Source organism: Crassostrea angulata, chromosome 2 (genome assembly GCF_025612915.1).
Source record: "Crassostrea angulata isolate pt1a10 chromosome 2, ASM2561291v2, whole genome shotgun sequence".
In the NCBI taxonomy this organism is placed as follows: Eukaryota; Metazoa; Mollusca; class Bivalvia; order Ostreida; family Ostreidae; genus Magallana; species Magallana angulata.
This window is the reverse complement of record NC_069112.1, coordinates 78183753-78198598: the sequence shown is the minus strand read 5'-3', so window position 1 is coordinate 78198598 and position 14846 is coordinate 78183753. Positions and strand designations below refer to the sequence as shown.

At 34.7% G+C, this 14846-nt stretch overlaps 1 protein-coding gene across 1 annotated transcript; it reads left to right on the top strand.

Annotated features, from left to right (window-relative positions):
• Window positions 1–4318: 4318 nt before the first annotated feature.
• LOC128174882 (uncharacterized) lies at window positions 4319–13523 on the top strand. The gene is made up of 3 exons (XM_052840308.1): window positions 4319–4517; window positions 9262–11046; window positions 12589–13523. The coding sequence occupies exons 2-3, from the start codon at window positions 9294–9296 to the stop codon at window positions 13521–13523; spliced, it is 2688 nt and encodes an 895-aa protein (XP_052696268.1). The 5' UTR covers window positions 4319–4517; window positions 9262–9293.
• The last annotated feature ends 1323 nt before the right edge of the window (window positions 13524–14846 follow it).

The window sequence follows — 14846 nt, the reverse complement described above, 5'->3', positions numbered from 1 at the left end:
CACTTTAATATTGATTTTTTACACTTGTTTGTATACACAGATCACATTTACATGTACCCGTCATCGCTTCTCTTACCTGAAATAACAACCCGTGTATAGTCAAAAAATGACTATTGGTTTTTGTTATTCCGTTAAACGATGTACATGTAACATATTTCTTACGATAATTATGTATACAACTAGATACAAACAATAAGTCAGTTGCTTTTAGTGTCGATATTTATAATTTGGTTGGCATCCCTCACTGTATGATTTAACTGACAATAACAAACTGTCAACTATCTCAAAAATCCTTAAAACGAAATACAAATCCAAAGCAGAGCAACACGGACCTCTAAAAAGTTAAACAATGTTTAAGACATCTGATAAAAATAATCAAAATAGTATTACAAGGAATTTGTGTGAACATCGATATTTAACAATGTTTATAAAATCTGCCATCTAATTCTAAGTCGAAAACCAAAGAAATGATTAAAGTCTAAGAAAGGAAATAAAACATTTTTGTGACGGTTTTAATAAAAATGACAGTGTTAAGTTTTAGTATGTTATCTAATCCCGTATAAAAAAATCTAGCAAACATTGAACTTATCTGGTCAGCGATTATATCCGTCTGTATTCATCGAAAGACATTATCTTAATAAGCCTTATATGGAAGCTGCACTCTTATTGGTATTGTACGCTTTTTTTTTTTTTTTTTTTTTGCCGTTTTGGGGCTGGTATTGCATATTATATGCGTTTTACACGGTTCGTTTCGTGAACGGTATGGGTCGCTTTTTGAACGGTACGGAACGGTTCGTTTATGAGGTGTAGTAGCACATTTCAGGGTCTGCATCATAGTTGATAATATACAAATATTGACTGGGGTTGAGGGCAACATTGATAATATTAGCCAACGAGGGAGGAATTAAGGGGGCTAACATAATGAATGTTGCCTGGAAATACAGTCAATAATTGTTTTTTTATGAAACGGAAGTAGTTAATGAAAATCAATAACACCTTTCAGTTCTCTAGAGTATGTTTTATTCCTTCCTGTTTTGAAATCCTTACTGTTCTGCGAGACTTTTGTCACGTGACAGAATGGTATATAAAGCGGAGACAGGAACTCTAAGAGTCATTTTTGGAGTTGAAGTCGCCAAGTGGAGATCGAGGAAAAATGAGGTTATAGTAAAAGATAGATCTTACGTGCCTGAATAAGGCTTTTGAGACTTGAAAATAAAGCTTTGTACCTATTTGATAGTCGACTTGGGAATATCTATATTTCATTCGGGGTTGTGCACTCTTATAGTGCGGTTACACTGGCGTCGGAAGCAAATTGAAAGTAGGGGGCTAGACTGGTCCTCAGAAATATTGAGAGAAAAAAACCTAATTCCCAAAATCATGAAAATCCTAATCCGGGGGGGGGGGACCTTTACTTCCAAAACAAAAAATCTTACCTACCATAACATATTGTTTCCCCCTAGCCCCCCCCCCCCCCCGGTTCCGACGCCTATGGGTTATACATAAGAGCGCAGTGGCAAGCGTTAGCGCTCTAGAGAAAAATGAGGAATAGTGTATTGTTGATTTAAATTTGTCATTGAGAAAATGATTTATTCATCATAGCTTAAGTAGAGCAGCCAAATTAGAAAGAACTCAAAACTTTACAATAATATAAAAAACAAACCAAAATTCACCATCAATTTTGCGCAAAGTTATTTTTGAAACATTGTAGGCATCAAACCGTCACTTCTGACATTCTGTTACGAATTAAGTTACAGATGTTTTACATGATTTTAGTTCACAGGAATTCCCACATCCTTATATCCGTTATAATAGCAAACCGTCGTATTGCGCTTCTAACTAAGCTTGGGTAGTCTTGACTGATTTGCTTTTATGACGTCGCCTTGTTAAGGAGTCGCGAAAAGCTATTTACATCACCGTTTACGAATAAACAAATCAGAAACAATTAATTGAAATAGAGGAAATGTTCTCTAGATATTATTCCCAGCCGGTGTAACGAAAAATAATGATCCCCGTAGAATAATGACCGTGGGTAGTTTTTCGACGTACATGTGTGAATGACCCCCTTGCTGTAGTATTATTTGATTTGTTTTATTGAAGAAAAAAAACCCTGGGGTTATTTTTCTTAATGTTAAACTAAAGAGAAATAATCGACATTGAAAAACGACCCCCGCTGTAAACAAAAATAAAAATGATTTACCCCGTATATCTGACTTTGAAATTAATTGAACTTTTTCTCTGTTTAGCTGATTTTCAAGTTATTAACACCGAACTTGTGAAGAAATCGTCAGGGTTTTTTTTCATATCCGTAACAAACACACACAAACACAACACTTACATTGCCACAAATTGATTGTTAAGAGTTATGTCTCCTCTCGCGTCAACAAATGGTGGGAAAATGACGCTTCACTTATGTAGAAATCTGCTGAACTGTACTTAACACTTTACCATGAATAATTCTTATCAATATTTTATATATCATTATTATTTAAAAAAAAACATATTATACAATAATTATGCACAGCTTGCTAATACAATAATTATGCACAGCTTGCTAAACTATATTTCATAACGATTTTACAAGTACACCGATAGCAAACTGTCAGGTCTACACGTGTGTGGTTAGAAATCTGTGAAGGTGTTGCTACTATTGTAAACTCATTCCGTAATTAGAAAAAGAAAACAAAAGAATAACACATTCACACACAAAGATCGATTCCCTGTTTTGGGAACGTCTGAGTCAGACTGGGTCAAGAATTGATCAATACGGTTCTGACCGACATTAAATTGACATTAGAGAAACACGCTTTGACTTAAGATAAGGAAGTTTTCAGACGAGGTAAGCTATCATTATATAATTTTATAAAAACTAGGTATCTTAGTTTGCTTTATTCAAATTTACAAAAAATAAATTCATCTAAACAGAGGAATTATTGGTTGTTGACGTACCATTAGAATACTGTAAACCCACTTTTATTGGTTGTTGACGTACCATTAGAATACTGTAAACCCACTTTTATTGGTTGTTGACGTACCATTAGAATACTGTAAACCCACTTTTATTGGTTGTTGACGTACCATTAGACTACTGTAAACCCACTTTTATTGGTTGTTGACGTACCATTAGAATACTGTAAACCCACTTTTATTGGTTGTTGACGTACCATTAGAATGCTGTAAACCCACTTTTATTGGTTGTTGACGTACCATTAGAATACTGTTAACCCACTTTTATTGGTTGTTGACGTACCATTAGAATACTGTAAACCCACTTTTATTGGTTGTTGACGTACCATTAGAATACTGTTAACCCACTTTTATTCGCGACAACTTTTTTTCGCAATTCATCCAATGTTGTGTGAGAGAGTAAAAATTAAAGTCCAAAGTCCTCAATTTATAAAGATCTAACTACACTGAACCGAATGTGGGGAACACGTAAATGAATAATCAGGTGCTTTTGAATTACGAAATGTATCCTACATATGGACATTCATAGATCTGAAGGCTTTGACAAAAGGTAAAAGTCACTTTTTAGGAGCGTTAAGATCCCACCAAAAGCTTTGCAAGTTTTACACGACAGCTTCCCATTCCAATATGACAGCTACTTGTGAGATTGAGAACACCAACAAAGATTTGGGCGAGTGTTTTGTATTTCGGGGAGTAGAGATAACGAGGTATTGAATAAATCATCGATAGTTACGAACCGCTTGGTGTTTCCGAGAGGCGTGTTTAAATTGCATATATTCTATACGCTATACGCTTTACAGCTATTCAATAAGGCTCTGAAACAAAATTAAACAGCGCAATTGTGTACAGTTTTTGAATTTATTCAGTACACATTAAAATCTGTTTCTTTATAAATCTCTAAAAAAAATGAAACATTGCGATGTTATGAGGGTTATTTTCATTGTGGAGTAAAGACCCGAACAAATGGTGATCAAACTTATTGAGATACAATTTATTAACATAATGTATCTACTACACTTTATCGACAAATATCTCACAATTTTGTATATAATCAAACACACTATACTTTTTTAGTTGAAAACAGAATGCTAATACTCCACAAAAACCTTGTACCTTGCGTTTGCACAATTTTACAAAAAGTAAACTGATATTCAAAGCAGAATAAATAAGGATTATTGACGCACAATTAGAACCAAGGCAGTCTTGTACAGCAGCACAGGATACAAATTTAAATCCCCTGCACAAATAACGATCTGTATGCAGTTAATGCGGGGCCTAAGTACGCGTTGCCACTGTTATGGTGTCTGTTTAAAACAGGTTCACCCGGATCACCATACACAACATTTAAAATCGCTTGAGCAAAACACACTTATCATGGTGACGAACATTTTGCTGTGATTAAAGAAGGAGCGAAAATGCATGCCTTGCGTGTATAGATTATTGTGATATAGATTAATACTTTCTTTCCGAAAAATGTTACACAAACAAGAAAAGAGTTATCTGATTTACTTTGTCTGTCTTATCGTAGAGGAGAGACCTTTGTCATATTAAAGGTAAGCGTTTGCTATTTTACAAATTAGTTGTTTAATGTTATGTTTTCCATTCTTGAAGAAAGAAATGTTACTTGATAAGTGTGTTCAGACATATCTGAACATGTCTGAATCACAGTTAAAGTAAAAGTAAACTGATTTTCATTTATTACGAAGATGTTTGATAAAGCAATTTTGAAACAATGATTGGGATTTTGCTGTCGACAGAGTATAATCAAAGTTGACTTTAACAAATTTGATTCAGTCAATGGTTTCCAATGAATTTTAAATGGTTTCATATATAGTTTATACTATTACTTGAGCTTCAATTGTTATGCCCATTTTCTTTTTACACTAAATTATACCAAGCGCAGCGAGATTTAATGGTAACACGTATATATAAGAAAATCAGTGAAATTTAAATCAAGTGTACTTTGGGCTATAAAAATTCGTTCAGTCCTAGGCGCAACCATATTAGCCGCCATTTTGTTTAAAAACGTTATTTCTGTTATTGATTAACTGGCACTTATCGATATTTGTTGGCACTAATTCTAATTAAAAACTGCCCAATGTTTCAATTGAATGTAATTTATATTTTAAAACAAATCATGTAAAAGCCAGATTAGTTTCAATACTGCTTCAATCAAATACTTAATATGTTAATATGTTTTACTGTGCTACCGTTTTGGCGAGCGCAACAAGAAATACATATACCTTGCATCATTGTCAATCTAGTGTTATTTAGGTATCAACGAACGTCAAGGAAATTTTGAGAGAGTATTGCTCTACAATAAGTATGCCAAAGGTACTAATTTTGATGGTTATGATACATACAACGCAACCCCCTACCCCTCTCCCGAGAGAGAGAGGGAAAGAGAGAGAGAGAGAGAGTGAGAGAGAGAGAGAGAGAGAGAGAGAGAGAGAGAGTCCGGTCCCTGTTTGTAGGTTTGTAATTTCCCACTTTTAAAAATGCAATATCTACATCAATTTTTTAACCGTTTATTTTTTCTCTTTATTCATTACTATTTAGTTCAAAATGTCCTATTGTTTATTTCCTCCCTATTCATATACTTACCTGCCTAATGTGCATGCATTCACAATTAGATTAAAAATGGATAGATATGACAGTAAAGAATGACTCTTGCTAGTGTATTTTTATATAATTCATATTAAAAAAATTAAAAACAAATCAATACAATGTCAATGTGGCAGGTATGGCAGTCTATACTGAAATAGCTAGTACACGCATTACACATGTTTGATTCACCTCTAACTGTATCGCGGGAAAAATAGCGTGAGAGCACTGTAACGTCATCCATGACTTTGTTCGTCTTTGTTTACATATCACGACTCATTACGAAGGTATGGAAGCATGTAACAAATCTCTTGAGTCTCGCCTAACAATATGCGGTACTCAAAACGTGTTTTCAAACCTTAAGACACCGTAAATTACGAGTTAAAAGTCGGCCATTTTTGGCATAGCACCACGGGTGGAAACATTAGAGAGCATTATGGGACGTAGACAAAAAATTGTTTGATGAACCATAGGTTTAGCTCGTTCTTTTTCCCGCGCACACTGGTTCTTACAGCTCGCTTCGCTCGCCGGCGCTGCGCGCTGGCCAGCTGCGCTCGCTATTGGTTTTATATTAAGAAAATGATCTTTAAGATACTTAACAGAGTATTTAATATTATTATAGGTAGTCGCCATACGAAATAATTTGATAAACAAAAAAGGAAATACTTTTTGTCCGAATAACGTAACTCATTTTTAGGTATGAAACATGGCGTCATAATGTAGACTGAGCACGCGACGTTCAGTTTAGCTTTGGCTTATGATTTTAGTAGTCAAATCCTACTGTGTGCATTTCAAATAAATTTTTATACAAAAATCAAACTACACTGTGTAAAATTTGCGCGAAGTCCAACGGTCACACCGTTTCCATATAATTGATACCTGCATATAATGCACTAGTGGCACCAGGCGTATTTCCTCATTGTAATCAACGGGAATGAAGAAAACCTCTATCAAAGTTTTTGTTCTGAGTGAAACTAGAATACATTTAAGTCACTCAAACTTGAAGATGGGCAAATATAAAATGCGATTTTAATCTTTCCAAACACATTGTGTTGCTAGATTTCAGAGCGAATTCTTCTTGAAAACCTATTTTAGACGAAAAATACCCAAATTTGAGATTTAATACAAAGCACCTATGTTAGGAGCAGAACATTCTCTCGGCATTGGTATATTATTTAATATCTATCATTTTTTAAAAACAAGCAAACATTTCGCAATCACATTTTAATAACTAACAGCCTTCAAAGCTTTCGTTGAATGTAATAGATTTAAAATATAACATTGCTTTTATTAGTTTATGTAACTAAAATCTGAAAAGATATAAACCATGTTCAGTTTTAGGTACGACCGAGCAATATTTAACAAATTTATACCACCTAGACTTGGAGGAGGGCATAAGCATCTTTTGTTTGTATATGACCCCATGAATCTGAAATCATTATGTTACTCAAGTGAACAATGTCGCCCACGGACCCCGTGTTTCCGTGTTTGTTTTTTTAAAAGAAATTCAAATGTGTTTGTGATTAAAAAACAAAATCCATAAATATCTTGTAATCTCCTTTTAAAGAGGGTGTTGTAGAATATTCTCTTTTGTCACTTGAATATTGCACTTACTTGTTGTTATCGTGTCATTGATATAACGGTCTGATACTTATAAAATATCATTATTCTGTGTAGTTAAATGCTGTATTTTTAGTTTCTGACGTTGACTAATCGGACAAAGAAGGAAGGCCCTTGATATAGTATTCATGTTATATCACTAGTTTTGCGTAGCTATACTATGTCGTATAGGTCAACTTAGTCACTCAGGAAAACCACGAGTTCATTTATTGTGTGTATTATATAAAACCGTTATGGTATACATCTTTTAAAATAAATGGATATAGGACAGTAGTCACTGTGTAAGCCCTGAGATAGAAACTGTTGCCCGAAGGCTCAGGCCGAAGAAAGCATAAATTCTTTACCAAAGAACTGACACATTTTAGACCATGAAATGTGCTACGAAACGAACCGTACTGTTCCGTGCAAGAAACGAATTGTCCCGTTTACAAAACTTACCATACCATTCACAATGCTTACTGTACCTTTTAAAACAAACGTATTGAAACGCATCGTGCAAATGATGTAGGGGCACATTTCAGGGTATGTACAGTGAGAGTATAATTTACAAAAAAGTGGAAGAGATAAAAAGATAAAGAACAACTATTAATGCAGCAAAGAAGAATAAAGAATAAACAAAGAGCAGCAAAAGTTAGAGTGAGAGTACATGTTGCTATTATAGAAAGAATGAAAGAGAGAAAGAACAAGAATACTTTTGAAGCAGATAAATGAGACAGATGGAGCAGCAAGAGTACATGTTCAGCAGAGAGAGAGAGAGAGAGAAAGATAGAGGGAGAAAACGAGAGAGAGAGAGAGAGAGAGAGAGGGAGAGAGAGGGTGAGGGTTTCAGGGCCTTCCCGCATCCCCATTTGTTGATTGAATTGTCAAACAAGCAAAAGATATCCTTCTGGTAATGTTATAGCTGGGATATTGTCTTATTATCTGCCCCGGAGAACATTCAAATAATCAGCCAGGTTAAGGCAAATTGGCTTCATATAGAATTTGATGGGTTCTCAGTTTGCACACATTTTTGAGTAGGTGTTATTGTACATGATGATAATAATACTTTGTTTTCTACATTGTCGACAGACACAAATACAATTTAACATGTATTTTATAAATGTGGATAAGAACGAACTAAAGATATAAGTAACATGTAAACAAAATTAAACAGGATCAGAAAGAAGGCAATCATATGTCAGTACTGTATTCAATAACTAAGTTTTTGTAATGTAGAACAAAGAGAGAGAGAGAGAGAAAGAGAAAGAGAGCAAAAATCAATGTTCAGCAAAGAAAGACTAAAAGAGAAAGAGAAAGAAAGAGAGAGAAAGAAAGAGAGAGAGAGAGAGAGAGAGCAAGGTTATAATTAAGCAGAGAAAACTTGAGTCAGAGAAAGAGAGAAAGAGAAAGAGAAAAAAGGAGATACAGCGATAGAAACAGACAGATAGACAAATAAAGACATCAACAGACAAATATGGGGAGGGGCAAATAAAAATGCATCTTTTGCAGAGAAAATGATAAAGAATAAGCAAAGATACATGAGAGAGAAATATACAAAAAGAGGGAATAGGGGAAAAGAAGAAAGAGCTAAAGTACAAGTTAGACAGATAAAGTATGAGAGAGAAAATGAGAGAAAAGCGCGTGTGATACAGATAGAACAATATCAGATATTGTGATACAAAGAAGAAAGAGTACATGAAGCTGAGAAAAGTGAATGAGAGAGAGAGAGAGTGAGAGAGAGAAAAACAAACAAAAGTGCAAAATGTATGGTTAGGAAGGAGAGAAAATGAGATAAGTAGAAGGAGTACATGTTTAGCATCATATCATTATTTCTCTTCTAATCGTTTGCTCGCTGTCTCTATCTCATCAACAGTTTTGTTCTATATTCCCTTTACCGGTTAGGTTTTTTTCTATAATCAGAGCCAGAACAATAGACATTTTTTTTATCTAGGGGAGGAATATAAGTACTTTAAAGTAGCAACTGTTTTAAATTTAAAGATTCCTGATAAAATTTGATATTGTTTCTATGAAATCATTAAACAGGTAAAAAGTGGTTGACATGATTTTAAAACATTTTACTTTTTTTTAAAACAGGTTGTGATTTAAAGACCTCGACCATCAAAATCATGGACAGAGCAAGCATCCAATTTAAAGTAAATCTGTGTTCTAAGTGTCCAGGGGACACAGAGTACTATTGTAAAACGTGTCCATGTGATTTATGTCCCAATTGTAAAGAAAACCATGTAAAAGATCTCCAAACAATAGACCATGATGTTGTGTCACACCGTGATAAAATCAACTACATCCCAGCACAAGAGATCTGTGTGAGACATCCTAGCCATGTTTATATAAAGTACTGTGAACCTTGTGAACTCCCTGTCTGTTTCCACTGCAGAAAACATAGAACTCACAGACAATTTGATGTTAAAACAGCCTATAAAACAAAGCGACAACAACACAGAGGAACCATTCACACCATCAGAAGTGAGGCTCTCTTTTACAGACCTGTTCTCCTGACAGGAATCAAAGCTGATGTCAAAATCTGTCACACAGAACTCTCCCTCTATCAATCAGAGATGTTAACAAAGGCCCCGAAACTGAAGAATCTCATAAACAAAGTGAGAAAAGATTTCAAGTACAATGTATTTTGTGACTTTGATTTCAAACACAGATGTTTAAAACAGATGATAGAAATGGGCAGACATATTGTCAGCCTTCAGGAATATGAACACAGATATGTACAGCCAGAATTCTCATTCAGTGTGCTACAATTCCTCTCAACTGTAAAGAAAACCCTCCCCCAAATACATCTTACCCTCCACACCAGCCAGCTCGCCATGACTGAGTCACTTAACAATAAGGATGTGATGAAGTTACTGAGTGCAATTCAAATCACAGAGAGAGGAAACCGACACGTAGAAAACGAGTGTCTGCTGAAACTGACGTCTGAGGCCGAGTTCCATCAATCTCTCACGCTAACTGGTGTTGATCGTTGCTTTCACATTTTCTGTGCGACACCGCACCTGGTCTGGGTCAATGATTTTAGAAATAGCTTCCGGGTCTGGATCAGTGATGGAAAAAAAATCATCTTGACAGACATCACAGGTGTCTCTCTACATTGTGTGGAGGTTTCATGTAGTGATTTATATATTGATAGAGGATTTCACACAGTGAACAATGAGAGTGAACTAATTTACATAGATTTGAATTATAACATCAACAAACTGTCAAAGGATATGAAAACAACCACCACATTTATAGAGAGAACAGACTCTACATGGGCACCACTGTGTGTGTACTGGTCCCCATACACTGGGGATCTACTCGTCGGGATGTATAGAAAGGAACCAAGGGATGATACAGACGATTCCGACGATACAGATGATAAAGACTTAACGGAGTTAACAGTGGCAGGTACAGGCAAGGTAACCCGGTACAACCAGAGTGGAGAACTAACACAAACCATACAGAACGACAACACAGGTCGGGGACTGTATAGTGGACCTAAATATATAACAGAGAACAACAATGGGGATGTCGTGGTGTCTGACTCTCTGCCCGGTGCTGTAGTGGTCACAGAGCGTGGAGGAAGACATCGTTTCTCCTACACAGGACATCCATCGGAATCAGGACTAGATTCATACGGCATCTGTACTGACGCGCTGTCACACATCCTGGTGTGTGATGGTAGAACCAACACAGTACAGATGATAGACAAGGACGGTCAGTTTCTGTCACATCTACTGACAAGACCATCAGGGATATTTACACCACAGAGCCTGAGTTATGATGTTAACACTCACCGTCTCTTGGTCGGAACAGGTTTCAACAACACGGTTGTTATATACAGGTATATCATTAGACAGGACGCTCTGGCAGGTAAGTCTGAGTCATTATCATTACTATATGCGTATTGAGGGACCATATAATTTTTAATAAATAAATTATACACTGTTTATTACGGGCCATCAGAAGGCGGTCCGTTATTTGATATACATTTAGATATTGTAACTGCGTTTCTGCGGGATAGTGTTTTTATAATTAATTAATATTATGCCTACTTTTATGAATTAAAAGTAAATTTGCATTTAGAAATATGTTTTATGCCTGTTAAAAAATATTGCATTTTTTTTTAATTGTTTTACTCGCAAATGTGAAGCAGATCATAGACTTTCGTGTTCGGCGCGATTTTATCGAGACTATAATCTTTTCGGAAAATTTCGGAGTTTTTCCTTTTTTTCAAATCAATAAACTGGACATACTTAAGACCTGGTGTACTAAAAACCTGAATGACATGAAATTGTATATAAATGATATATTTCAATTTTTATTTGCTGATTTGAATAAAATTATTTTGTGTGTGTGTGTGTGTTATATTATATTACTATGTGAAAAGTGTTAGAAAAATATCTTGAAATGACATCCATATCAATTATTTAAGCTAAAATATGAAAGAACTGAACATTTGAATTGACCTGAAAATTTGAACTAACTTATTTATTTTCTATTCTTTTGAGAACCTCATGCAATTAAATAACCATGGTTATCTTCATAAACTAAAGTGAGGATAAGATTTATACTAGTAATTCCATAAAGGAAAACAAATTATCCGGCTTATTTTTGCCTTTAAATTGTGCAGATTCTATCGAATGATCATGATCTTACACGTATCTTTAAAATAATCAATTCCTATTTTATCATGTGGTCCCTTGAAATTCTATGACTAATGTATTGCGTTTTAATTCTACAATGCAACAAAAAGTCAAAATGGTTTGAAATACATTATCTTCACGAGAATAATGATGAGTTGAACTTTGTATTAGTATAATGTACAAATCAATGTGTTCTCCATTACTTCATACTATGGCCATGCTCATACAACTACCGTTAGAAATGAACTCGATTTTTAATTATAATAAAAGAAATATGTTAAACGTGTTGCTGAAAATATAAAATACCCACAACCAACTCCTTATATTTTTCTTTGTGGTGCGTTTTTATGTAAACAGCCAATGATGATTCATACAACAATTGCATTTTCTGCGGCCCATTTGACGCTAGCGTCACTATGATTTCTTGTTTGATATTTGTAGTTAAGAAAAGGGCAAAACAATTAGTTATCAGTGCTTTTCTTTTTGTCTCTCAATGTCTAACAAACCATAAATCAATTAGTTTAAAATAATATGAAACAGAATATTAGTAATTAGATTACTAAGTAAATACGTAAAAATATGAGATAATTAAATTTGACTATAGTTTGTAAAAGTACCTAATTGCTTAGCATTGAAGAGCATGGTGTTGTCGATTGTCGTTTTAATGAAAAAAATAAATACTTCAGTGAAGATTCAAAATTAAATGAAATATATATTTCAAACTTGATATAACATTACATGGTAGTCTGATTATGTTTGATTTTTGTAGATCAAGATCAAACCACTGCTGATGTGATAAAGTCGCTAACTGAAATCCCAACCACCTGGACAGAAGAAACACAGAAAGAAAACGAGCGTCTATGGAAACTGTCTTCTCCAATTTTTTTTCAACTGAAAGGTGTCCGTCGTTTTTATCACATTTCCTGTGTGACATCAGACCGGGTCTGGGTCAGTGATGATAGAAATAATCTCATGTTGACAGACACAACAGGTGTCCCTCTACATCGTTTGGAGGATTCATGTATTGATCCATTTACTGGATTCCACACAGTGAACAGTGAGAGTGAACTGATTTATATAGATGAGGATAATAACATCAACAAACTGTCAAAGGATATGAAAATAACCACCACATTTAAAGAGAGAACAGGTTCTACATGGAGACCACGGTGTGTGTACTGGTCCCCGTCCACTGGGGATCTACTGGTCGGGATGAGTATGTATTGGACATTCACAGGCAAGGTAACCCGGTACAACGAGAGCGGAAAATTGACACAAACCATACAACATGACAACACAGGACTGGAACTGTATCAAGATCCTAGTTTTATAACAGAAAACAACAATGAGGATGTCGTGGTGTCTGACCCGTTTAATGCTGTAGTGGTGACAGAGCGTGGAGGAAGACATCGTTTCTCCTACAAAGGACATCCATCAGGATCAGAGCTGCTGCCGCATGGAATCTGTACTGACTCACTGTCACACATCCTGGTGTGCGATGGTAAAAGCAAAACAATCCATATCTTAGACAGTGACGGTCAGTTTCTGTCACAATTACTGACAAAATCACAAGAGATGGGTGAACCATGGGGCCTAAATTATGATGCCAACACTCAATGTCTCTGGGTAGGATCAGGGGTCAACAATACCCTGTGTGTCTACATGTATACTTCCAGAAAGGACGCTCTGACAGGTAAATCTTAGTCATTAACATTCACATTTTTTAAATAAAGATAATTAAGGTAAGGTTTGCGGCTTGCATGTTTTAGAGGTTGTATCAAACTTACATACCATTTTGTTCACTATACTAGAGTCCTTTTTCTCATGAAATTCAAATGAATTTTGCCCGTCCCGTTTTATAACTACAAAAGGTCAAAGTTCATGATTTCCAATTTTCATTTTGATGAAATGTAAACAATTTCGTGAAAATATGTACATTTTATATATGACTATTATGGGGTTTTTATATGCTTAAAATGTTCGAAAATAATATCACTATTATTATCATGATTCACTTTTATTAATGTATGATGAACTATCTAAAAGAGAATAACATGCAACATAAGTCTTAATTTTGGACTACTATTATGTGAACGAAAACATCTCATTTGAAAACTTTCCAAGTCCACCGATTTCAGGAAAAACGTATCTTAGAATATGTGTAATCTGATGTTTCTAAAACACTATTCAAAACCATATGATGCGGATTTCGTTTTCGTGGAAATTGATAAAATGCTTGTGTCCTCTTATTTTTTCATTGAAACTAAAAAAAACCCGCGAAATTAAAAAAAAAATTAAAATCAATTATGATATCATATAAATTTTGACGTCATAACTGAAATAAAGGGTAGTTCGTGTTACGTCACAATGAAAATGTGTGAGTTATCTCCCTGTAACCGCAAACCTTACCTTAAGAAACACATTTTGTTTTAATTATCAGTCGATGGAATGAAATCAGGACAACTTGCCCTCAAGACAAGTTGCCTCCCAATTTAGGAGAATTTGCCACCACTCAAGACTATAACAATGCATGTAGGGCATGTTTATCTGTTGAATTGTTTGTAAATATAAACATCGCGTTGTTAAATGAAACACATTATGTCTCAAGATATTTATTTATCCTCATTATTTCGATTTTTTTTATCAAGAAATCATACATCTGTGAAATAATTGCAATTGAAATCAATGAAATGGAGGAAACCTCATTAACGCATTATTGTTTTTTCCTTATTAAAATTTACAGAAACGAAAACAAATTTCCTACCATGTTTTATAATGATGACATCTTATATACATTAAGAAGTCACTTGGAATGCCTCTCACAATTTTTTAACGTTATTATCCGGCTATTATTAACTCTTCATAAACGGAAAATCCCTATAGATTTATTTTGTCGTGTATCGAAACCTGATAAGCTTAAGAGGGCGTTTCAAAGTGTAAATCATTAAATGAACATCGTCTGAACTAAAACGTATTTGTAGACTTTATTTAAAGAGAATATGCGGCAAAAATACAATGTAACATACA

Coding starts and splice junctions, on each gene's coding strand:
- LOC128174882 (XM_052840308.1), top strand. CDS start 9,294: ATGGACAGAGCAAGCATCCAATTTAAAGTAAATCTGTGTTCTAAGTGT. Junction 11,047..12,588: donor TAGACAGGACGCTCTGGCAG/GTAAGTCTGAGT, acceptor TGATTTTTGTAG/ATCAAGATCAAACCACTGCT.